The sequence below is a fragment of the Tachypleus tridentatus genome, chromosome 7 (genome assembly GCF_004210375.1).
Source record: "Tachypleus tridentatus isolate NWPU-2018 chromosome 7, ASM421037v1, whole genome shotgun sequence".
Classification (NCBI taxonomy): domain Eukaryota; kingdom Metazoa; phylum Arthropoda; class Merostomata; order Xiphosura; family Limulidae; genus Tachypleus; species Tachypleus tridentatus.
In genome coordinates, this window is record NC_134831.1 from 157,603,088 (window position 1) to 157,631,059 (window position 27,972).

At 33.3% G+C, this 27,972-nt stretch overlaps 1 protein-coding gene across 2 annotated transcripts; it reads left to right on the forward strand.

Annotated features, from left to right (window-relative positions):
• The first annotated feature begins 13,788 nt into the window (after nt 1-13,788).
• Nucleotides 13,789-22,951, forward strand: LOC143256997 (uncharacterized). Of its 2 annotated transcripts, none has more exons than XM_076515028.1 (6): nt 13,789-13,917; nt 16,442-16,490; nt 16,790-16,815; nt 18,076-18,240; nt 19,294-19,590; nt 20,210-22,951. In XM_076515028.1, exons 2-6 carry the CDS (start codon nt 16,454-16,456, stop codon nt 21,188-21,190), a joined length of 1,506 nt encoding a protein of 501 aa, XP_076371143.1. In that variant the 5' UTR covers nt 13,789-13,917; nt 16,442-16,453; the 3' UTR covers nt 21,191-22,951. The 2 variants fall into 2 exon arrangements, with proteins under 2 accessions (XP_076371143.1, XP_076371142.1); XM_076515027.1 differs by lacking the exon at nt 13,789-13,917 and adding an exon at nt 14,649-14,753.
• Nucleotides 22,952-27,972: the final 5,021 nt, after the last annotated feature.

A 27,972-nucleotide genomic window follows, 5' to 3' on the forward strand; every position in this document is an offset into this window, starting at 1 on the left:
CGACTCGTAATCTGAGAGTTGCGGATTCGAGTATCCGTCACACCAATCATGCTCGCACTTTCAGCCGTGGGTACGTTACAATGAAACGATCAATCCCACTATTCGTTGGTAAAAGAGTAGCCCAAAAGTTAGCGGTGGGTGGTGATGACTAGCTGATTTCCATCTAGTCTTACACTACTAAATTAGGGACGGCTAGCCCAGACAGCCCTCTTGTAGCTTTGCGCTAAATTAAAAAAAATAGCAAAAAAACAAACCCACCGAAAATAACCCTAAAATGGAATTAATAACTGCTACTTTTACGTTATGTCACCAAGATAATTTAGTAAATTCTGAAAATCATTAGAATCTCTGGTGGCTCATCCATGTGTGAGGGTTCGTAACAGTGAAAACAGAGTTTCGATGCTCGCGTAAGACAAAAGAAGATAGTCCGCTGTATAGTTGTGCACTTAACACCAAACAAAGGAAATTAACAGTCACATCACAGAAAAAGACTTCAGTCTGAAAAACATTATATCTCAAATCAGTTCATTAACTATAATCAAAACCAAATAACTCGGTGATATCATGTCTGTAGTCTAAAAGTAAATGTTTAGGAAATAAGCTATAACTTTTCCTATTAAAAGAAATGTATGGCATTATCTATATAGAACGGGCATAGCCTTGTAATTAGTCTGGCGGGCTGCGTACAGAAAATTATGCTTCGAGACGTGATGCTGTTGACCATGGTTCTCACTTTCAACTGTAAACACATTATAAAGTTGCAGTAATTCACAATCATTCTACTCAAATAGGAGAAGAAAGCATTTGGGTGCTGCTGGCTGGTTGCCATCATTATGGCCAGTAATTCAAAATTATGAACAGATAACCCTGTTTTTGACTTGCCTCTTATCCTAATGAAGATGCCTTTCAGTTTGATAAATCCTAATTTATCTTATTCCAAAAACAGGGTATCTTGTTTGTTCCAGAGCAACGCCACATTTGGCTTGCTGTTGTGTCCACGGATTTTACCTCTTGTAAGTCTTTAAACTTACCGCTCTCTCAAGAGAGTCTCTTAATATATTCTGATGAAAAACAACCTTTTAATTTCAGTTGAGTTGTAGTAACTGTGTGGAAATACTCTTAGTAACAGAATATGCATATTTTTAAAAACTTTGTTTATAAAATCATTTATATTTGTTCGAGAAGTATGTAACATAACTTATTTGTTCACGAAGTTTGCTTACAAAATTACATATTGAAGGAGTTTTTTATAAAATAGCATATTTTTTCAAGAAATTTGTTTATAAAATGTATCTTGTTCAACAAGTTTGTTTACTGAATATCATCTATCAAGTGAAACAAATATACCAGTAAAGTTTGTCTAACAATGCTGGAAACGCTTGAATGACAAGAAATGATTAAAATAACTGACAACGATTTTAAATGTTTATAAATTAAATATTTAATATTGCATTAGAAACAGAATAATTGGGCGTGCAACGACCTCGGAACGTCAATATAAAGGTTTGTGCCCTAGATATTTTTAATAAAAGGTCAATGACAAAATACCTGCTCATAAGTGACCCAGATACCTATAATGCAACGCCATGAAATATTTGTAGAAATTGATCCATGTGTAATTATGTTTTATTGCTTAGGATAACACTTTGTATCTTTATCTTTAAGATTAACGATTATTTATGGAAGATAAGAAGAACAAAAAAATTGCGATAATTGATTCAAGCCTCTTCCGCGTTCTATTTTCTGTCTTCTCACCTATCCCCAGAGTCCTTCTAACAATAATTACATCATTGACAGATAATAAGGTGGGTAAGGCAAGTACGCCTTAAGAGCTACGACCATAAATATGTTTCTGCTATTCTTTAGGCACGATTTAGAAAGTAAGGACAACAATTATAGCGAGATAATTACATTGATTAAATATGTAGCGTATTGTTAGTAATATCACTGTGAAAAGATGTACTGGTTTCTATGAAAATAATTCCCAATGAAATTATGAATGAGTTTTAATGTTCTATTTAAATAAATAATAATTCGTTCCCTTTTTCTTTACTTCCATCCATATCCCTTCAACGGTGCACCCAGTGTCACAGGAATAAATCTGCAAACTTACAAAGCTAAAAACTTAGTTTCGATACCCTTGGTAGGCAGAGCATAGACAGCCCAATATGTAACTTTGTACTTAAACTGCAAATAAACAAATAAACAAATCTTTTAGTAGCTCATCCATAAGGTTTATTAATGCTAAACGTCGGATTTGAGTGCCGTAATGTGCAGGGCATAGATAGCCCGTTGTGTAGCTTCATGCTTGATAACAAACAAATCTACGTCAGATTTAATCTTGTTTGTAGTACTAAGCCAAATATTTTTAAAAGGTTAGATCAACACGAATGGAAAGATTCAAGCTCTATTATTATTTCAAAATATATACACTAGGAAAATATATAGAATTTCAATTTAGCGGTCAAAAAGAGATGCTATTTTGTTGGTGATTTATCCGGCATTTCTCAATATCCGTATGCAAGTTGCAAATTCGGTGCCAAAAGCATTTATTGTATTTTGCTCCTTTAATTTAATAGGTGTCTTTACGTTGAGAAAAGCAGCAGTGTCCATATCGTTTGTTCACCCGGATGTCAAAACTCACAAAGAGCTAAAAGACTAATTCTGAGAACCTTACAACCTTCTAGAATTTTTAACTTAGATAAACAGTACTATTTAGCCAAACCCAAAACCCGAGTGCTTTTAGAATGTGGACTTTCCCTCATCAGGAGTGAATAAAAGTCTTTTTTTTTTTCAAAACACTCCTGTTATTTAGTTTTCTTCTAATATTGCAGTTGAATGTCATTTATAATTTACCTACACTGGAAATGTGAAGTGTGTTCAAATGATACCTGACAACTAGGCCACGCCCCGAGCTGGCAGAATTATAAATGTTCATCGAAATTTTGTAATAAAAATTGTCTCGTGTCTGCCTGACAGCATTTTAAAATTTAAGGCCTACCAGTGATTCAACGATCAGTCAGTAAACTTATAAGAATAAAAATCAGGTTTCGACACACATTACTGGCAGAGCACAGATAGCCCTTTGTATAGCTTTATGCTTTTTAACAAATGACAAAACAGTTTAGAGTACTTTTCTAAATAGAAGAACAGGTATCAACGTATGTTTCACTTATTTTTCCATCTATGATTATATAAATATGGAATATATTTGTTTGTTTTTGTGTAAAGCAAATAATGTTGAGCGATTTGCTGTGCCCACGTCCAGAAATCCAACCCTGGATTTTAGCGGTGTTAGTCGGTAGACTTACCGTTGTCCCACCAGGAGACCGTAAAATATGGGAAAACGTAAATTAGAAATAGTTTTTTTCGTGATACCAGACCCTGTAGTCGACTTTTAATCTATTACTAATCACCAGAGGTCTGATCATGTTTAGACTTTTGTCATACCCCCTTCACTCTATAGGTAATGAATTTACTTTTATATATAAAACCGGCATTAAAATATAGTTAAGTTACCAAGAACTATTTATTGAAGATTGAATAATTTCTGAAACGTTGCTATGTAAACTATGTTTGTAGTTTTGGATCATCAGTGTTCAATAAGACTGACAATTATATTCCACTATTCCAACTATCTGCTCTGGACTGATCAGTTCTTTACTTAACAATCTTATGAATCAGTTTTGTTCTATTTATTCATGCTTCCTTATCTACATTGATCTAAGTAATTAACAGTGAATATTCTTCAAGGCATTATTGTTATTTCTGTAGCTTCTTATTAAGATGCATTCATTATTTGGTACTTCGGTAGCCTCTTATTGAGATACATTCGTTATTTAGTACTTTTATTTAGCCCAGTATTGAGGTATATTCATTATTTTGAAATTTTATGATGAAATATCATTTTGATATTGTTCATCAAATTCCACAACTGAATTACTTTCGTGTGTCCCACGAAGTTATTTATTGCGATTGTTCCATCATCCAATTACATGCGACCAAAGTATACCAATAGACATTCTTAATTAAACTTGTATACATATCAGCTGTAAATAGGTGGGAGAGTCATTTGTCAGTAATGATTCTGAATTTAGCCATCTGTTAAGATATAGACAGTCTTTAGCTGTAGTGTGCAAGGCTGAAACAACAATTCAGTTTAAATTCTAAATAACTTCTGGCTTAATCCAAGAGTCACACTGGGAATCCATAGTTTATCAGCATTTAGACACCTGTTCCTGAACTGAATCCATAGTTTATCAGCATTTAGACACCTGTTCCTGAACTATTTACTTTCCAACTTGATACCGAATCCATATCATTGTAAGATACTGGGACCTTAACAACATGTGGGTAACACATACAAATTTAAACGAAAATAATATTAATATTACACTTAACATCACTCCTAGAACTTCTTGTGTTGCTTACATTAAGTGTTGTAACAAACAAAACAATGTAAAGTAGCACGCCACGACATGAGCGATAAAAATGCATTGATTTTACTTGTGATGTTGATATCATTTCAAACAAACAAATACATATCACGGAAATTAAAATAACCTTTACACGAACTGTAAAATTTTTGTACGTTCTAATGGTCAACAATATCTGTCTGTATGCTCCATAAAACGAAAGTTTATTTATTTATCTATGGAGCCATATTCCAAACAAAACTTGTTTAAATGGCTGGTAATATTATTTACATCTATGAATATCTCCATTTCGTTTAATAACTTAAATTAGGGGACGCAAGTAGAAACAAGGAATGAGTTAAAAATTATATTTTTGTTTCCTGATTATTAATCATTAGAACATCGTGCAACATTGTCAAGGCAACAGCTTCAAGAGGTAGAATATCAATATTTATGTTTTGATCACCGCTCTCAGGTTGGATGACTACATTAATAAAATCTTAATTTTTCCCATATATGGTGTTCGTTCCACTTTGTACCTCAATAAAATATGCACTCGTTAGATTTTACGGTTATACATTCTGAGTGGTTGAATCAAGAAATGAATCTTCCTTCAATAATAAGCATTGAGGACGAAACGCATCAGTGGTTACTTGTGTGTTCATTATTTTTATTACAGAAACGAAATTCAAGGCCATGTGACCATGCATGGCAGAGAGCAAGTTGTATTTAGAAATGAGATACCTTAGGTCATCCACCATATGAATAACCAACCGATGAAAATTTCTTTTTCGCTCCGTGATTCCTTGTTTCGAGTTTTGTAACACGAAACACATTTGGTACGTGCAGATGACGAAACAAAGATTTCTCACACCTATTGCTTTTTAGGATTTTGTCTTCTAAAGTTACACAAGATACCATCAACCAAATCAGAATTAAAATATCTCTTGACCTCGCTAAACCTCTATCGGCAAACATTTCTTTCATTGTCGCATATACTGCTAATGTCCAAATATTTGCAATAAGATAAATATGTTTCAGAAACAGTGAGATATGGAAATGTAACATGTAAACTATGTGTTCTTCAAACTTTTACGATAATCAGTTATATTAGGTGTTGGCGATAAGATGGGTTGCTAATAGAACTTCAACCACACTATGCCCATCTCAGACATCGCTCTGTTGGAAAAACTCTAAGAGTCAGAATAATAAAAATGAAACGTTGAAAAACGCAATAAGCCTGATGCTATTGTCTTATGACAGAGATAATTTATTATATTCATGCGTCGCCAGAAAAATTGTTCACATCCTAACATTTATTCTTCAAACAAATGTTTCCGTGGTGGTTTAGATAGAGCGACTATTATTCATGAGCATGTTTCCAAGTACAGCTTGTTTACAAACAACTAAAAGTTTCTATGTTTTGAGAATGAATATAACCAAGTATAAATAATTATCTTATTATCAAGTAAAAACTGCCTCTTCTTGCACATAACATGACTAAAATAATGATTTAAAATATGAAATTTAAAAAAAATTCTGTTAAAAGTTCACTTAATGAAATTTTAGGAACATTTTAACCAGTATTTCCTGACCCTCTGAATATGTTCATTTGAAGCAGTTTCAGTTCTGCTTGTTTTTTTTTTTCTATTTAGTGTAATAAATCACTTAAATTGAGATTCTCTTATCATGAAAGTAGTCTAATTCAGCAGTTGACTTATGACTAATGGAGTTCCTATTAAACTGTCAATTTCAACTGTTGAGATTTAACCAAAGAAATTTTTTATAAAAAAATCTAAATTAACAGTAAGTTTCAGATTAATTAACTTTCTTATAAAGTAGACAATCCAACTCAACATTCGATTTCTATCTAGTAAACTTCTTTGTACTAAGTCCAACAAATCCGGGGTTAGATTCTACACAGCAGAGAGAGTACAGACAGTCCTCGGTTTCGCTTTGCACTAAGAGAAACAACAACTATGTTCAACCCAATAGTCATTCTCTGACCAGCGAGCCTCATTAAAGTATACTGTACCTTTATTTGTGTTGAAGTGAATAACTACAATTTAGCTTATTACATGTGTATTTTTCTGGACACAAAATGTCTGTTTTTAATGTTCGTTTCATTGGTCACGATACCTTTATATTCGTTGTCACACTTCTCTCGTAATCGCTTCAGTAGTTGTTAACAAAATAACTGTAATGTTATCATCACGGACACATTGAAAAAAGTCTATTGTTCCTGTCAACAAATTCTTCGGAATGACTACCATTTAGAGATCGTAAAAAAAGAATTATTGTCCAACGTTGACCCAATCTACCAAATGCCACACCTTTTTAGTCTTGTTACACCTTTCATCTCAAAGCACGCAACCTGACGAAACAATACAACTTACTTTTAATGAAAGATTAAGACAACTTTTGTTTTTCCCTCTGGGCATTCCTCTTTGATAACACAAGAAATTATACTTCAAAGATAAATTTATGGTCTAAAAACTGTGAAACATTTGTAACAGAGTATTACATACTGTACCTAATTCTCAACGTTTATTCTGACCGGATAAAAACGCAATACAACTAAACTATTAATCAAAGAACCTGTGCATTTTATTAAGGATTCATTACTGGTCGAGCTAACGTAAAACGTAACAAAGATTTCTTTCTTAATACACTGCTAGTGGAAAGTAGGACTTGTTTGTTTCTTTAGTTTTAATTTTAATTAAACAGATTGGGCAAAAAGTAAAGGAAGAACTTATTTTATGAAAATTAACATTTTATATCCACTTAATGATGTTAGGTAAAAATATACTACTTGTTTTGTCTCTAAGCAAAGCTTTAAGGTTCCTGGACCTTTCTGGCAACTGCCTTTTTAAAGTCTTGATAGTTTGTTTGTTTCAGAAATGTGAGAACAGAAAGAACTTCATGGCTATCTACGCATACCTGTCCCTAATTCTGCACTAATACATTATAAAGAAGGTAACTAACTAAACAACATCTTTCACTGATAAATCTGGTCTGATCGAATTATAGGATTTTACATTCACTATCACAGCGCACATATGGCCTCAAAATGTAAAATAATGCTGCAACGGGTCGCGAACCATAACGGCTCGAAATCACCATCAAGACAACGTTAACCAATAAACTACGCTTGGACGTATGTTGTAATCTAATTATTAAAAAGACTTTCGTCATTGTGACACGGTTTCATGGGCCTACTACGTCATCAGTTATTTGATATAAAAGCCATGTATTGCCCTTTTTAATAAATCAGCACAAGAAGTTTTAATAGTGGCTTGGTTTTCTATTTATTTTTCCTTTTTTTCAGATACATAATGGTAAGCAGTAGCTTAAACTTATGGCATTACATGAACAGCTGTTAGGAGAGGAAGCCACCGAACCACAAACATTAAACTAAAGCAACAAAAGCTTCTAAATTTTCCAAGAAAGGTAGGGATGTCGTTAGAAAGTTAGAATCTTTGCAAGGAAGTTCTTGTGTCAGTGGTATGACATATGCATATATCGCAAAGACGAATATCTGTAAAGTATCCCATCTTCTACCTAAATGCAGTTGCCAATTTGGAGTTATATCTTTATGTCTTCTCCTGATACCACTGTTATATGGATACCAACAACATCTTCCATCTTCAGATTTTATATGACTGTTGAAATGGAGGTATGTACTGATAACTTGTCTTGGTAGCGCTGTTATATGGATATCTGTACAATTCTTCAAAGTCTTAAATTTAGTGAGATATATCTGAATAACATTTTATCCTTATGAGTTTAAAAGTAAATCTGGTCTTCATTAAAACTAAACCTAATTTTTTTTGTAATGATAATATTGATTTTTTTAATTATTGTTATATCTAGATGCACCCCTTCTTGGAGTAATAATATCACAAAACTCTGTATTTCATCAGTGAGGTGTCGCTGTGACAGTCTTTTCACCTTTGTTTCATATATTGCACAATTTCATATGGGCGGACAACCACATTTTGGTATCTTTCTCACTTCTTACAGAACGTCTAATAGTTTTATTATTGAATCACAGAGACTCTTCTGGTCCGGCATGGCCAGATAGGTTAAGACGTTCAACTCGTAAGCTGAGGGTCGTGGGTTCGAATCCCTGTCTCGCCAAACATGCTCACCCTTTCAGCTGTGGGGTCGTTATAATATTACGGTCAGTCCTACTATTCTTTAGTAAAAGAGTAGCTCAAGAGTTGGCGGTGGGTGGTAATAACGAGCTGCCTTCCCTCTAGTCTTATAGTGTTAAATTAGGGACGGCTAGCGCAGATAGCCCTCGTGTAGCTTTGCACGAAATTCCAAAAAAACAAATCAGTCTTTCACTGGTGTGAAAATATTCTTGTGGTTTCACAGTTTCTTATGCTATTTCTAAAACGTTTTTCGCAATCAGGACGTTAGAAGTTCTTGCTTGCAGTCTCTAACAGTAACGCTTCCCAAACTGAACTGAAGAGTGCCGCAAAAATGTCTATTTTTCTGTAAAAGAAAAAAACCACAATGAAATACATTAAAATAACAACATTATTCTGATAACCAAGTGAAACTACGATCACAATCCAATTTACGTAGCACTGTCTACTTTTCGGGTTTACGTGTATGACTTTATTCTCACTTTGCTATGGGTCTTGTTATTAATTATTCCAGATATGCCACTGAAGAAGAGTAACAGGGAAAGATGTGAAAATACTGCTCTAATGTTCTTAGATGGTTCCATATATTTCCATCGCTTTCACATTTCAACACATAACACATCTACTCACCACAATAAGTCTATTTATGGCGTGGGGTAACACTATTCTCACGTCTTTATATAATTCTATATATCTTCTACTTCACTACAATAAGTCCTTTTGTTCACACTTATATAATAGCATATAATGAATAACAATCCTTAGCTATTTCCATTATGTTCTCTTGTAATAGCCCAGAAATTCTGATTAGATCATGTAAACAGCAACCCATGCAGTATAACAGTTGTCAAGAAATAAAAGGAATGTTTCAAATAAATATATGTAATGATACAATTGCTTTGAAATACTTAGAGTAAGGTTCTGACGACTGGATATAAATCGTTGTCATTGTTAGCAACCTATAATTAATTAGCTACTTGACAGAGAGATGGGCTCAGGATCGAATCCTAGCTACTCCAAGCGCAGAAATAGTCCTTTTCAGAACTTTCCTGAAGACGGCAGAGGATTAGCAGCTGAAACGTAAGCCAAGAATTTGTTAATAATTAGTATCTAATGACATAGAAATAGTTTCACTAATTACAACTAATTATACTTAGGTGATTGTATAGGCCATTAATTAAGAGAACTTTACTTGAGCTACAATATCACCGCACGTTTTCTATTACATTCTTCTTTTTGTAGATAAATTGATATAAGTGCATAATGACATTCATTTGGATATACAAACTCATCGCGGCATTAATTTATTTCTGTTAAGATACAAAAAATAAAAAAGTAAAAGATTAAATACAATGGTAGGATTTTTCACTTTATAATACTCTATTGTTCTACTTTATCAGCAAATCTGTAATACATAGCTTTCAACTAAATCTACAGCTGTGACCCTTTTATTACACGTGTTATCAACTTTATCAGTATATCTCTGAATACTTAGGGTTAACTTTGTTTTACAATTGGAGGTAGTTATAATTCATCCAACAGTATTTTCTTTGTCCAGTACCACGCCTAACAAAAGGATTTCTTGGCCCAGTTAGGGTTAACAAATGCCCTCAACTTGTCATTTGTCTTGACAACTTTTCATTACTTATTGCAAATAACTTATAAAATAAATAACCTGAGCATTTCGTTCAACACAGGATGTCAGCAGGTTAATAATAACATTTTTATCGAGTTAATAAAGAATTCTTTTAATCATTATTGCATAAGTTTTTAACTAACTGGATACAGGTTTGTACAGTAATTTATGTATTATAGTTGGCTGAAAGTATCGTAATGTGTTTCAAAATAATTAATGTATGGTGTAGTCTATTTTTGAAATACCCCGGGAAAATACTGATTCCTTCTAAATGTGCGTGAGGAAACATTTACAGATTTAGATGATTTCACACTGGAAACCATTACACCAGATATAATACAAAAAGTCAAAAGAATAGACTACTTCACCTCGGAAAGAAAATGCTTCGAAGGTCGCCAGGATCATTTCTAAGGTAAATTTAATTTAAACATCTGATTTATTAAAAAAACCAAAAAAAAACACTTAATGGCTCAAGGGTAAGTCTGGTGCCTTAATTTACTATAAACCGAGTTTCGATACCCATAATGGGCACAACACAAATAATCCGTTGTGTATATTAGCGCTTGACAACAAACAAATTGTTTTGAAAATAATCAACACAGAAAATGAAAGGGAATCTTCAATAGCCACGGCACATTAAATTATTTGATGTTACTCTATGATCCGGACATTATAATGCAAATGGGTTTAAAAGATAATTTCAGAGGACCCAGACCGCGGAAAATCAAATGAGACTACATACGGGACTGGTTCCGTACAGTAATATTTAAAACATGCCGTCAACTATAAAAGTACCATTTCTGGTATGACAACAGCCGATTTTCAAAAAATATTGTAGCAAAATCTGGTTGTGATGAGCTTTGAAACCAGCTGCCATTAAAATACATTTTTAAAATGGTATTGCTAAAATCTGAACACAAAAAATCACGGTAGTGATACCGCTGTGAACGTTTCCATCTCCACTTACAGTGTACCTTTGTAAGTTTATACTGAGCCATGTAAAAACTACAACACAATCAAAATTACCATACTGGTTCAGGGAAAAAAAAACATGCTGTTTGAATTACCAGCATCTCACATCCCGTTTTCTGAACAAAATAATGCTAACTGAAACACACATAGTGAAATTGTGAAGATTTTTAAATCAAAAGGGAACCCTCCATAGCTGCGGCACTTGAAATTCTTTTAGGCAGGATAAGAGTAACTTCATCCATGAGATATTTTTTTCAGGTATATTCGTGTCACTTTCAAATCTAGTTCCAGAACTTAGCTTATCAATTCAACAACATCATAAAATTCACAAATTATCAAACTAAATGGAGGCATACCAGATTCAGTTTGAAATTATTTCCACAGTGAATAGGTGTAACAGTGAACAACAAGCTGTTTTTCTTTCTGCTGATTTATGAGTACCACTTTTGACACAAATAATGACGTTGCTCATTATAGATAAAATATGCACTATTTTTTCCTCCTAGATAATGGTGTTATTAAACAAGAGGAGACTCTCAATAGCCGCGGCACTTGCAATTCTTTTAGACAGTGTTAGAGTGCAGTAAGTTAACTTATGCAACCTTATTTTATTTGTATTAGGTATATATTTGCATTATCAATCGTAAATATCGTCTATATCCGATTCAAGTTTATTTCTCATCAAGATCTCTACCAGCATACCCACAAATTGAAATTATTTTACGCAAGACTAGACTAAATTAATCTATGAGACTGAGGGCGTGTTCAAATACATCAATCGGAATTTTTTACCTCTTGAGTTCAAAACTATAATAAATTTCAAATCTATCAAGAGACGACGAAGCTATAAGCTAAACGTTTGAACTTGAAAAGGGGGAAGAGAAATAAGAATGATGATGTCTTATTTTGTGGTCCAGCAGGTATTCGAATAGAATTGTAGGTTTTAGGAAAGCCAACATCAACTTTACTGTAAGTGTAAATATCGTTTTCTTTAATGTTTATTATTGGGCGCCACAAAAAAAAATATTATGTTGAGTTGGTTACTGTTGACTACCTATGACCAAATAAGGTCATTTTCCATTTCCATTAGAAAAGTTAGTTTAATTGTATATTTCCCAGCGTTCTGTTAATCATTTCTTACGGATATTTGTTTTCAATATTAAGACGTGTGTTTGCTTGAAATTAAGCACGAAGCAACACAATGGGCATTCTATGCTCTGCCCATCACGATTCATACTCTCGTCAAATGCAAAATCTCTCTATGTTAACTTGAAGAAGACCTAAGATGTTTGTTTGTTTTGGAATTTCGCGCAAAGCTACTCGAGGGCTATCTGCACTAGCCATCCCTATTTAATAGTGTAAGATTATAGGGAAAGCAGCTAGTCATCACTACCAACCGTCAACTCTTGGACTACTCTTTTACCAACGAATATTGGGATTGGCCGTAACAATATAACGCCCCCACGGCTGAAAGGGCGAGTATGTTTGGTGCGATTAAGATTCGAACCCGTGACCCTCAGATTACGAGTCAAACGCCTTAACCCACCTGGATATGACAGGCCCCGACGACCTAAGAAGATCGAAGCGTTGTTCTGTACTTCATTTTAATTAAAGTGTTAATTACCATACCAGCCGTATTGAGAACACTAGCGCTGGTTTGTTTGAAGTTAAGCAGAGAGCTACACAGCTTAGCTGAGGCTACCTGTGCTCTGCCCACCAGGAGTGCCGAAACCCGGATTCTAGTGTTGAAAGTCCGCAGATATGCCGCTGTTCCACTGGAATAGAATATTAAAAAGAATATTAAAGAGTTATGTAATACAAAATAGTCGATAAAAACATTCTTAAAATCGTTTTTGCTATTTTAAATGTTTACTGAATACAACCACATTTGACACACTGTAGCTGGATGAAAAAATATCCTTTAGAAAAACAACCAAAATCAACAAACAAAATATACATAACTTAGGTTTATTTTAAATTTCGCGCAAAGCTAATCGAAGGCTATCTGCACTAGCTGTCCCTAATTTAGCAGTGTAAGACTAGAGAGAAGGCAGCTAGTCATCATCACCCACCGCCAACTCTTGGGCTATTCTTTTACCAACGAATAGTAGGATTGACATTATATAACACCTTCACGGCTGAAAGAGCGAGCATGTTTGGTCTAACGGGAATTCAAACCCGCGACCCTCAGATTACAAGTCGAGTGTCTTATCCACCTGGCTATGTCGAGCCAGCAGCAATGACACCTACAAACAGTTTTCTTGCCATTTCAGTCGTGGAGACACTGTAATGTATCGCTCAATCGCAGTTTCGTTGTTAGGGTAGTTAAAGAGTGACAGTAAGTGTTGTCAACGTGCTGCCTTTCTTCTAGTCTATCACTTGAAAATTTTTGTTTCATCCCTACCATCTTCGTACAGTTTGTTAATATCCACACGAGTGTATAACAAATTTACAAACTGTTATAAATCCTATACATTTGTGTTGTTTACTACATAGTCACTGGACCATAAGAAAACAGCTACAATTTTTGCACCACGTGTCACATATTTTTTAGTCTATTAGAATATATTTATAATTCATGTACCATATATCACACAGTTGTTGGACTCTCAAACAAGACCGGCAATTCTTGTACCACGTGTCCCATAGTTGTTGGACTATATGAACAAGACGGACAGTTCTTGTACAACGTGTCACATATTATCGAATTATTAGAGAAGGCCAACAATTCCTGTATCAGGTATTACGTATGTTATGGACTATTAGTACTTTCAAATTTAAAATAGTTAGAAATCAACCTATATATTGTAGTTAGTCTTTACCGACTGAAAGTTTTGCAAGTCTAATACTTTCGTACTTAAAATACTTAGAAATAAATTTATATATTGTGGCTAACTTTTACCGTTTTACCGACTTAAGATTTTAAACATCTAATACTTTGAAGAACAAGGTACACACATATATACTCATCCTGATTGTTGTTACTTTTTTACCGGTTTATTATTTTAAATTTCTAATACTTTCAAACTTAATACACTCACAAACACACCCTGATTGTGGCTCCGTTTTTATCGACTTATGACTTTGTTTGTCTAGTACTCAGTGCAACCTATAATAATTCATTTAATTCCCTAAACACTGCCAATATGTTAGCAACTGTTTATGCATAATCCGGTTAATTAGATATAAAAACAATTTGCTAATCATAGCATCTCAATTTCATCCTTGAATACAAACACCACAAAAAAAAAGAAGTGAAAGCAAACTAGATCGCCCCTCAGTCTTCTGATATTCTTGTAAAACCGGCTATGAATTGCAGGCATTTCTTTTAACTTCTTCCGTACATTAGGGTGGTCCAGATCTTCAGGTGTAGCAGCGAACCGTGTCCCGCCAGCAAATTGGGCAGCACTGCAATACAGCCAGTATAGCGTTTCATACTTAGTTTGCTTCTATTTAAATTTAAATCTAGGTCAGTCCAGAAGTCCGTATTCCGTAACGTTATCATATAAAAGGCGAGTTCTTTAAGCGCAGTTGCATTTGACGTGAAGAACATAAATGAAACCCGTCTCCTTCACGGTAAGTTTCTCTTCAGTACTTGACCCTTTGAGTGCTATCATTGTCAATACAGTTCCTGCAAGCTCTGTAATAATTATTTCCAGCGTGTGATAAAGGCAAAGTACTACATAGCATTTCTCTTTCTGTTAGCTTTTTATTAGATGATTGGTGTATCCAACTATTAACAGTTGTACGAATTTTACTAAAACACTCACGTTTCTAGTATCCCTAGTTTATTAAAAGTTTTAATCTATCTTGTTCTTCTGTTAGAATTAAAGTGAAATCGCTAATTTCGGGTGATATTGAAAGTTAGGTAGCGTATTTTTTTTATCTGAAGCTATTATCGAATGTAAGTGTGTATTAGTATGTACACCGCTCTATTTTTCACATTTACTAACATAGAATAATAATTTATAATAACATCGATCCAGCTACACTGACATGTCTCGAAACTTCCAATAACAGTGTGTTATTTGCTAGTTTACTTGAAGAGGAAGGTTTTCAACTACAATCTGTAGCATAAAATAAGTGGTTTTGTGTTTACTTTTGATATTGTTATATTTGCGAAAAAGCTACACAATGAGTTATTTGCGCTCTGTCCACCGTGAGGAATCAAATCCAGATTTTAGATTTGTATATTCGTTCGTACTCATGACTGACACATCGGGTGACTAGTACCTTGTTGCGTGATGATCATATATTTTAACATGTTAACCTCAGAGACTGTTTTCTCTTTTGACCAGTATAATTACCAACATCAATAGTATTCCAAATTCCGATAATGTAATTTATTTCTTTATCTTCGAATATCAGTGTATATACTAAATTTAAACTGTACTTCCATATTTGCATAATATTTATATATTCTCTTTTTTGAGTGAAGTCGTTTTTGTTGTTTTTTTTATCAATATTTGATTGTGTCGCTTCAAATTACCATACTGGGTCACTTAACACAATGCTACTTAACTATGTACTTAATATTTGTTTCTAGTGGTTTAATTAATATTTGCGTATTTCGTAAAGCTTATTATAGGCTGCTTCTTTTGTTTCATCCAAGAAATAATCAAATTTTATTCAATTCATTCAAGTAAGGCTAAAGTTTTTTACACAGTTCCTATTACCAAAAATATACGGCTCGTTTTTTGTGATAGGCTACAGACAAATTGAGTAAGCTGTTAAGTTGGTCTAATGAATGCCTTCCGAACTTTTTTAACATTAATTTAGACGCAATAGTCACTTTGGCAAACGCAACTTCTTCAGTTTGGAACACAGAATCAATAATCGTGCAGTACTTAGAAACAAATTACAAGATTACAGAGCAGCTAAAATTAAAAGTGATTGTTTAGCTTGTAGATTCGAGATCAGAGGAATACATAATTTCAATCTTAAAAGATTGGTTAGATTTTAGAAGCTTTAAAATATTTTTAAAGAGAAATAAAATTAATTTTAATAGTTCATATTAACGTTTAAATAGTAAGTGTTGTAATTTATTTCATTTTAATAAAGGGTTTTATTTTTATTTTCATTTTGTCCAATGTTCCATTTGTGCTTCACGATATTTTCAGTTGTTTTTCTTTTTCTTTCAGTACTTAAAAAAAATATCATTAAATGAACTTTTATTATTTCCTTTTAATAATAACTGTATTTCTTTAAACCAGCTTGTAATGTGTGGGTCCTAATGATTCATTTTAAAATAATTTTATTTCTAGAATCAGTAACTGATGATGAGACTTTTATTGTGTGTCTTCTGTGTATATGGTAAGTGTTTTCTTTATGAAATATTGACGTGTATTTTTTAAATATAGAGATGTGTTTTTACGTAGAGGTAAAGTTTCTGAATATTCACTAACCTTTTTGGTGTGTTTTAGAATCGGTTGTTTCTAAAAGAACCAGCTGGAGATTGTGGTGTTAGATTTAGAGAAAAAAAACAAAATCGTTTCCTTAAATCCAGTTATTACTCATATAAAATATCACGGAAAGCGATTTTTTTTTCATATGTCAATTGAGCATTTATCTAGGTGCACTTTAACCTAACACTAATAAAGTCTCTCTTGCAGGAGTTTACGTCGCAGCCGAAGAAAGGGTACGTAAAACAAATTCTATCTATCAGTGATTTAGCTTAATAAAATCAGTTAAAACATAAATATAATATCAGTGATATTTTTATCATTCTACAGTGAAAGTCAAATGTCACTGGTTATATAAAAAATTAACAGTCTCGTGTTTTAAAATAATGATAATAGAAAGGGTAGAAAATAGAATTAAATATTTTCTCCTTGAGTAAAATTAACAATGAAATGATAAGAATTCCAATGTTTGGCAAAATTTAAAAAATTAAAAACCTATAAATATTTTGCTTTTAAAGGAAAACTGGAAATTAAATATAATTATCTCCTATGAACGCACCATTGACGAACAATACATAGATAAAAATTGTTTTTGCTAATATTAATGTATAATGATAATAGTTATGTTTCTTTAAAAACAAATAATGAAAATATAAAATTGAATTTAATTATTATCTATGAGCAAGATTTTCTGAAAAGGATAAGCTCTTGGATGTATTTTATCAGAGAGAACAATTGTCGTGAAATCCCAAAAATCTAAAAATAAACTTTATCCTCTGCAAAATACCAGTGTACGAACTAAAAATTAATATTTCTACAAAGAAGCTAAGCCTAAGAAAATTTAAATTCTGTTTCTCTGTTTTCAACAGGCCCGGCATGACCAGGTGGTTAGGGTGCTGGACTCCAAGAGTCCCAGGTTCAAATCCTTGTTTCACCATGCTCGCCCTTTCAGCAATGGGGTGTTATAATGTTACGATTAATCCCACTATTCATTGGTAAAAGAGTAGCCTAAGAGTCAGTGGTGGATGGTGATGATTAGCTGCCTTTCCTATAATCTTACACTGTTAAATTAGGGACGGCCAGCGCAGATAGCCCTTGTGTAGCTTTGTGCGAAGTTCAAAAACAAACTGATCTCAACAAAAACAGAATTACGCAATATTTAATTTAGCTTTTTTACTTTATTTCTGGTTCTTTTAGTTTTCAAGATCAAGTTGAGGATATTTTGACGCAGGTGGCACATTTAATGTAACCATGGCTACCAGACCTGTCTTACAGTGCATTGGTACATAGTTCGACTGCCATTAAGTGTATAACTTCGCAAGCTGTGTGGTTCGGAATCTTTTTCTTTGAAGAGAGTCTTTATAACGTTCAGTCTGTTTCGAGAGTTTTTCATGATGCGCACGATCTAAAGTAGGGCAATTTTTATAAATTATTTTAAATCGTTGTTACTGTGGCGGAACAGATTGATGTGTTTGTTGTTCATTTTACCCCATCAGGAAAAGCGACAAGCAAAGTACCATTTCCCGGGTCCTAGGAACGAGATTAACCAAGGCGATACAAAGCTTTATTCAGTTCCACAACACCAGCTTCAAGCCCACCTGGCGCAAGCCTATTCTCCACCTCGTGATATTTCCAGGAGCCAAGCTCCAGGGGGTCGTAAGGTAATATCTCACAATTTTAGCCTACTGTTAAATCGGTTGTTTCATGAAATAAAATTCAGACTATAATTTGTGGGACATCCCTTTCCAAACTTTTTCCAATATGAAGTGTTAAAAAAATCGAAGTCTTGAAGCAAAATATACATCTTTTTAATATATGAAGGTTAAAAGCAAAAATAATGTACTGAAGACTCAATCTTATAGTGTACAACGCCCAAATCCACTTAATATCAAATCTTATAGTGTACAACGCCCAAATCCACTTAATATCAAATCTTATTGCACAGAGCACTTGTTCACATCGTTATTAATAGAAATGTCTTTCGCACAAACTCAGAACTTTAAAAGTAGGCTAGGCTTAAAAATCACTAAGTCTCAATTGAAGCACTATTCATATCTGTCATTTATAAGATATAAATTCTTATTATATATAGGGCCCAGCAAAGAAAGATTTGACAAAAGGATTATTAATCTTATTGTAATGCAATGTCACACAAACTACCTACAAAATGAATTTTACCGTAACTTTGTTTTTAATTACACATACTTGATGGGGTTCATATTACGTTCTGTTTTTTTTTTAAATCAATATTAAATTAGTTCATTACCATAATTTAATAAGTTTCCGACATAGTTTATACTTTAAAATTTGTTAAATTGGAAACTGGCTTATAACTGGTACTATATTCATTCTCTCTGTTTTGGTGAAATGGTAACTGATCTGAATTTATTGCATGAAATCCTTCTTCATGTTTTAATTATGTGTTTTTTTTAATATTTATTAATTCATGTATAAAATCCTGATGTGATAAATGAAAAGAAAAACTTCCAGTTTTATTGTTAGTGCTTATAGCAGGAAACTGTAAATACCTTTGTTTAATTTTGATAAAACTAAGCGAGAATAAATTTGTTCTCTCACCGTTTGGAAGTTAAAATTTAAAGATGCGAAAGTAGCATCAAAGCTGGACATTCAGTGTATAAAGTCCCTTCTTCACTTTATATTTCTAAATATGTTAATACATTTATATCCTTCAACATACTATTGCGTCTCTACAGCATCTAGATGAAAATGGTCGTTATGATGACGAAGAAGAAGGACCAACTACTCCAGACCCTCTTTCCTTACTCTTGGCAGACTCCAAATTTGCCTGTTCTGGGAAGAAAGATGGCTACTACGCCGATGACAGCGTCAATTGTCGGGTCTTTCACTATTGTGTAGGGGGCGATCGTCACTCATGGATGTGTCCCACGGGCACAGTATTTCACCAGGTTCATCTGAACTGCGTGCCATCTAATCAAGACATATGTGATCGATCAGAGAAATTTCACATAGTTAATGACTACTTGTACAAAGTAAGCTTTGCTCATCAAGTAAATACAGTAGCATAATGTAAACTAATGTTGTGACCAATACTCATTATTAATTGTTGAGTGAATAAACACTGTAGCATAATATAAATTGTTGTTAGGACTGATACGCATTACTGTCTTTTCATAAAGTTAACACAGAAGCGTAATAATATAAAACTACTGTTGGGACAAATACCCATTAATACCAGTTCGTTAAGTAAAAGAGTTGCACAATGCAAACTGACTCTGAGACCAATAAACATTGTTATTTATCTTAGTAACGTTACTGATTTAAAAATTTAAAATAAACATAACTTAAGTACAATTTTCTCATAAAACCTCAAAAAGAGCGAATATTTTGGCACAGTTACTACGTTTATACAATATTTTTTATATTTGATCGAAGTTTTTCATAACATATGATGTGTATCTAACAGTCCTTGGTAAATATTTTTATTTGGTATACTTTCCATTATTTTTCGTATTATTTGAGTATTTTTACTTGTTTAAAGATCAGTGTGTGTTTAAAAAATAACATTTATGTTTTTAAGTTACGAAATAGAGTACTCACATTGTAACTTATGCATTTAGTGTGTAACACTAACATAATATTTTGTTTCAGCCACTCGATTTTAAAGGTCCCAACAAAACTGCTCGTTACTACCAACGTTACTACCCTAAAGAGTTTCTTCTAGGACCTCCTACTCCAACCCAGTTTGGATTTCCACCATTTTCTCCTAGTAATTCCCCTGGAGGGGTTTCTGATGCCAAGCCAGCGTCTCAAACTATTGTATATGGTGGTGATTCTTCATCCAGACCTGCACCTCAACCTCAGTCAGAAATTTATGGCGGTGGACCCTCTCCTAGACCTGCTTCGCAGTCAAAAATTTATGGTGGTGGTTCTTCACACAGACCTGCATCTCAACCTCACATTTATGGTGGTGGCCCTTCACAAAGACCTGCAGCTCAGCCTGACGTTTATAATGGTGGCCCTTCACACAGACCTGCAGCTCAACCTGGCGTATATGGTGGTGGCCCTTTGCCCAGACCTGCACCTCAGCTGGACGTTTACAGTGGTGGTCCATCACCAAGACTTATACCCAACTCTAATGTCTATGTTGGTGACCTTCGATCTAGACCCGCACTTCAGCCTACTTCCTATGGTGGTGACACTGAACCCACACTTGTCGCTAGCCCAATATCTCATGGTGGTGCTCCTGCATCAAGTCCTGTTCCAACGCCTAGCTCCTATGGTGATGATCCTGCCTCAACACCAAACTTTTTTAGTGGTATTCCTGCTTCTCAGCCACAACCCCAATTCGTGGCTATTTTACCCCAACAGTCCTTACGTCCTCGGTCTCGTACACGTTATATCCCCCCCTCTCGCCAGGCTTCTGTTTATCTTAGCCTTCCTGAGCTTCCACATCTCCCAGAAATTCCCAGTATACACCAGGTTCAGCTGAGTCCTCAAAGAGATGATGATCCAGGACCCAGAATACCTAATAGATACAACCCCATCGCTTATAGGCATTCCTTAGGACCCCAACCACCATCTCGAAATGATGACAGCGCTCGTGTACGCTATGATGACAAGTACAACTAGGTCAACATTTTAATCATTGTTTTATCATTCGTGTTTGATTCCCCACATTCCATCAAGCTATATCTAATCAAGTGTTGATTCGCTAGACTCTTGGCATACCAATATAGATTTTAAATGAGTAACACAGTTAATGTGATAGTCAACAAACTGGTTCAGAAGTACATTTCTATTTACCAAAAGAACCTTTTTTTAACCTTGGACGCACTGTTAAGGTAGAAAAAAACTGCAATTCGAAGAATTAAATTTCTCGGTGTATTTTTATGTTTAACGATTATTCATAATATATCTGTAATTTAAATTCTTATCGATGATTCGGATATTTAACAAGCAGAGCATGAAGTTCCAGAAACTTCAGATTTTGAACAAACCACGCGATGATACAAGTAGAATATTATCACTAATTTCCAGGACGTCGTTGTGTGCTTTTGGAATTCATGCGTAGCCTGAGTTCTTGCATTTCTTACTAAGATTGAAGTCCAATCAGTTAAAGTAGAGATCAAGAATACATCTAGCTTAATAGGTTTATTAAATTATAGTTATAAGTAAATATAAAAATTTAGTAAAATATTAAATGACATTAAAAGTTACTTAATCATTAGTTAACATTAACAGTTGATTAACGTTTAGTTGACATAAAAGAATTAGCTTCTTTGTAGTTAATCACAAAGCTATATAACAGACTATCTGTGCTCTGCTTACCACGGATATCGAAACCCTGTTTCTAACGTTGTATATGAAAAGTTAATTAACCATTAGTTAATATTAAAAATTAGTTAACCACTATTTCACATTAAATGTTAGAATCAAAATGTGAACAAATTACTTAATGTTAAAAATGGTTTGAGTATTAGTATTACAAAGATGATTAGTTATTATTTGATATTAAAACTTTGTTAATTACTAGCTGACATTTTAACAAAAAGCATTTATGATTTTTGTTCGAATTCTACTTTATTCGCCATACTTATATTAATATAGATATTTCAAAGATAAGTATTAATACCACTAATTTATTATTCTATTTTACTGTTTAAGACGATTAATTTAAAAGTAAACTGAGTTTTATGTTTCATTTTCACCCCAAATCCTACATTTTAGTAACTAGAAAAATTAAACATTTTTTTTTTAATATTTATAATGAAATTACCTTTTCTAAATTGCATTATATGTTTCGGATTGACATATACACATACAATAAAATATAATGTTCTCTTAACAATTCGCTATCATATAGGAAAAGAAAATACATTTCTGTGAATTAACATAAATTTTGTTTCAGAATTGAACGTTTTCAAATTGGTAATGACATGTATGCAACTTTTAGTAGCATCTTTTGATGCTATTCCACAGTTTTTGTTGTTGTTTTTTTGAAATTTTAAAATGTAAGAACACTTCATATTCAGGTATGGAAGATCATATTGTACTGGAATAACCAAATTTAGCATCCGTTACAGGATGATTAGTAATCATCACTATATCATAACACGCTTGAACAATTTTAAGTCACCAGTGTTTTAAAATAAAGTGCACTTCCGCTTGACATCTTAAAATGATTAAGTTAACTTCTTCTAAACATCAAGTAGAATTCCTTCACTAATATATACTGCCTTGAAGAATGGAGTTTTACTACTATTTCTCTAAGGTTAAACGTCGGGTGTTATTAAACTGGTGTACTAATGTATTATTATTATCTTTATATATATATATGTAAACATTTATTTAATGTATTTTGTGTGAATAAATATCTGTATTTCGGTAGAATTTCAGACTGGTGTATTGTTATAAGAATTAAAAGTCTTTCAAACTTCATTATCCGAACAATGATAATCAGAGTTTCTTGTTTAAATATCTTATAAAAGTAGACCGAAACACCATCATCAAACAGAAGTCCAGGAATTAGCTGCAATAATATAACCTAGAAGTTCTTTACAAATCTTTCTGTGGATGATATGTAAAAACAAATATAACAAATGATACATTGTCAATAAAACACACAAACACATTACTGACAGTCTAGTAAAATTACGTTTCTTACGTATTATCCTTTATTTCGAACGAGTCTCCGATTTATTAAGTTAGTATGTTGTTTCTGTTTCAAATAACAGGAATTTTTAATTTGAATTTAGTAGTTACTTAAATATAAATACGTATTAAATGTATTTCATTTGCCAGTAAGATTAATACACACAATTTTCCTTTTTAATACAAATATATTTTAATATACAAACACAAAAACAATTTATAATAATAGTTATTATTAACAGTTATCACAAATGATGATTTATATACAACAGTTTTAAAAACTTACAGACAACACTGAGTCTTATATCCGGTCAGCACCATATATTTTATCGATCATCCAGGCTCACGACGTCCAAAGTAATTCACTGAGGTTGAACGATTTGTAATGTTCGAAATCTATAAAGATCCTGGCCAAATTCCATAGTTTTCTTTTAAAAGGCGTTAATCACACTTATTACTTCCTAGGCCTATAGCACACTGACTGTAGCTGACCAATAATTCTTCTATCTCTCGGGCTAGCCGCATTTTACGAATCACGCGAGAAAAGTTTTAACCGTGTTCCAGTGGATTTTTATAAAACAAATATTGTTGAATCTTACTCTTAAGAATATTCTATTAATTTGATAACAGGTTGGACTTGCGCAATACACAATCAAGAATATACGTTACACGCAAAAACAAGAAAACTATAATAAAACAAGTGTAGGTATTGAAATAACGTATAACGGTAGATTAGTTACAGGTTGATCTAATGTATATCTACAGTAGAAATTAAAATGCATGAAAACTTAAATTCTATATTCGTGTTTGATCTAGGGATACTTTTCTTGCTCATCAGTCAGTTTACTTCTAGCAAACAGAACTTCACCTGATGATCCAGATCCCTAACGCCAATTTACCTCTGATATATGTATATATACATTTCATTATGTAAATTCAAAGGTAGTTATGCATACAATTCTAAGCTTCACCGCTATGATTCAAAAAATGAATTATTTTAACAATAAAACCTTAGTTTCAAACATACGAGGGCTGTTCAAAAAATACGCGGACTGTTTGAATTGCGCGGCTCCAGTTGGCTCCAGGGGAATCCGCTTGGTGTCGTTAGGTTCGCACAGATCAGCTGATTACGAGGCCATTTTCCGATTGCAGATATCTGCATTTGTGTATTAGCTACGCAGTTTCAAGTGAAGTGCGATTTTTTCGTTTGGCGGATTTCAGAATGAATGACCTGAAGGAGCAACGACTTGCTGTGAAATTTTGTGTTAAACTTGGAAAATCTGCGACTGAAACTTTTGCTATGCTTAACACGGCTTACGATGATGTTGCTATGAAGCGTACGGCATATTTCAAGTGGCATGAACGTTTTAAGGATGGTCGACAGTCCATTGAAGATGATGAGCGTCCTGGACGCCCTTCCACGTCAACTGACGACCCACACGTCGACAAAATCAACACCCTGGTGCGGGCAAATCGACGTCTGACTGTCAGGGAGCTTGCTGAAGAGTGTGGGATATCAGTTGGACCTTGTTACGAGATTTTGACCGAAAAATTGAAGATGCACCGCGTTGCTGCGAAATTTGTGCCTCAGAAATCGTGAGATTTTGGCCAAACAACCAATCACTGTTCTTCCCCACACCCCCTACTCACTTTACCTTGCACCTTGCGATTTTGTCTTGTTCCCCCAAACTCAAAAGACCCTTGAAAGGAAGAAGATTTGAGACGATTCTCGAGATTAAGGCAAATGCGACGAAGGAGCTGGAGGACATTACAAAAGAAGCGTACCAGGACTCTTTCAACAAGTGGAAACACCGTTGGGATACGTGTGTGCGTTGGGGAGGAGAGTACTTTGAAGGGGTCCCAGACCTGTAACTTCTCAATAAAGTACATTTTGTTTTATGACGTCAGTCCGCGTATTTTTTGAACAGACCTCGTAGATGCATAGAAACATTGATCTATATAGAAGGAAACAATGCTATTATTCTATAGGACGTCATCATGGTAAAATCTTTTGTTAACGGGGTTTTTCTATATATATCAGTGTAATTCTATAAATAATTTGTGTTTTCTTCGAAGTCTGAAAACACTCTAAACTTAGGTTGTCCGAAGAACGCGTGGTGTGGCTTGAGGACCATACGACATGCAGAAAAATGAAAAAGATGTGTCTGGTGAATTACACTTAGTAAGCACGAGTAACAGATGTTTTGTACTTAGTAAGCCCATGCACTAAAGTACCCATACTTTTAGGTAAAATTATTACGTCAACTTTCGTTATTATGTCCTAGATATCGTTGCTAGGAAAAGAGAAGATCTAAAATAACAGTTAAATTGAATAATAAACAAAAGAAAACATGTTTATAAACACAAATAAACGATATGCTCATAAATGCGATATGCATGGTTCCCCTATATGTTGAAACAAACGTATGCATTTTATACGGTGTTCATATTTCCTTACGTGTTTAAACAAACTTTAGTAGTTGATAAGATGTATATGTTTGTTTGTCATATTAAAATAAATTTTAGTACCTGATGTTCTATTGATGTTAAAACAAACTTTCGTACTCTTTTTGTTGATGAATACATCAAAGAGGAGCTCCTAAATCCTGATACTGTCCTTGAAAAACAGTTGAATTATTAGTACAATGCTAAACTTTTTAGGAGTATGCTGTTCTTTAGCTATAACTAAAGAAACCCAAGAAAGAAGTCTACCTTCTGAAAGCAAGCTCGAGTTTCTGTGGTTATTTTGATTTAACCACTGTTTTGTTGTCCTGTATTTTCCATCGAAGTATTTCGTGTTAGAATTCTACATGTTATGTCATATTATGTTCAGACATCTCTTCTTAATAGTTCACTAAATATACCATGTGCGTTTAGTATGTTGTTTTTCTTCATATAAATCCTTTTCTAACTTTCCCTTTTTGCAAAAAAGAACACTTGGATTCTAAAAAGGAAATTCTTAAAACCCAGTTAAAGAAGTACAATATATAACAGCACAAATCTAGGTCACCCTGTATTCTCGAACAATTACAAAATACTCGTTTTTGTGCACTACTGATTTCTATTAGACAGTTCGTACCAGCTGCTGATCCCCTTAGCGGAGGGCATTGGCTTTTAGTGGACGATATATAGCAAACAAGTTCGATGACATACAGAAAATACTGATAATAGAACATCAATTGTCTCTACTTTGTTTCGGCATACCTTAAAATTGTTTTTTTTTACTGCTTAGTGCCAGTTTTAAATTGCATAATTTTTACTCACCAAAAATTTAAATTGGATTAAGACAAATTTAGAATATCAATAATTGTTTGAAAAGCAAGTAACAAAATCCTGAAAAAAAGTAAATTGCTTTTAAGCGATAATTTTAAGACTTTCTTAAAAGTCGGTTATACAAGTTATTGTTGCTCTTCATGAAGTTTCGTAACAACGCTGGACATGTGGATATAATTTCATTTTAGGAGGAAGAAATATTGTACATACTGTTAAATACAATAAAAACATAAACGACACAGCTTGATATTTGATTACTTGTTTATGAATTTCTATATTCAAACTATGACCAGTAGTAGTAATATGAATCTATTCTTGGCTTCCCGGGACTGAACTATATATAAATGAATAATTACAAGGAAATAAGTTTTATTTTTAATTCAAATGCAATATCGTGAAATATAATGGTTTTTATATCGTGAAAATTCAGTGTATATCTTATATAAGACTGGGTTTTGTTGAAAATTTATATCGTGCAAACTCAGTCACTATGTTATATAGGGCTGATTTTCATCGAAAATTTATATCCTGAAACTTGAATGACTATTAATAGGACATTTTTTGTTGAAAATTTACATTGTTAAACCTCAGGCACTTTGTCACATAGAGCTTTTGTTGTTGTTGTTGAAGATTCACATTGTTGAACATCAGGCACTCTGTCATATAGAGCTTCTGTGTTGGTAAAAATTTACATTGTTAAACCTCAATATCTATGTTACATAAATCTGTTGTTTATTCAATACTTATCTCCTGAAAAGTTAATATATATATATATATATATATATCACATAGGTATGGTTTCTGTTGAACATATATATCGTGAAAACTAAGTGATTACATTACTTAAAACTCATTTTTGTTAATTTTTTGTCGTGAAAACTCAATAGCTATTTTATATGGGTTGTTTTTGTTGAAAATTTATGTCGTTAAACCTGAGTGAGTGTATTATGCAGAACTGGTTTTCCTTGAAGAATTGTATCCTGAAATTTCATTAACAATGTTATGTAGGGCTCTTTTTTTTTGCTGAAAATTCATATAGTGTATTATGAAAACTCAGTGACTATGTCACAACTGTCTTGTTTTAGTTAAAAATGTATACCGTGAAAACTCAGTAACTACGTTACGTAGGGCTAATTGTCATGGAAAACCACAATATTTAACTTCAGCAGCTAACAGATTATATCTGCATGCATCTTGAAGTGTTAAAATATCCACCAAATAAACAACTAGGTTACCTAGAGGAATGTTAGTTAGGTCCACTAAAAACATTCAAGTGTTTTTATTATAAATTAAGAATGAGTAACAGTGAATATTTTTTTAATATTAAAGAATTAGAACATGTTTTAAAATATTAGTTCGATAATTGAGAATTTTTAAAGCAAATAAGTTAATTTTATGTGCGTTAAATACTCTGAAAATATTATAAATGTCAGATAATTTCTGTAAAAATGATTTTTGAATTAAATTATAAATGCAACACATCACTG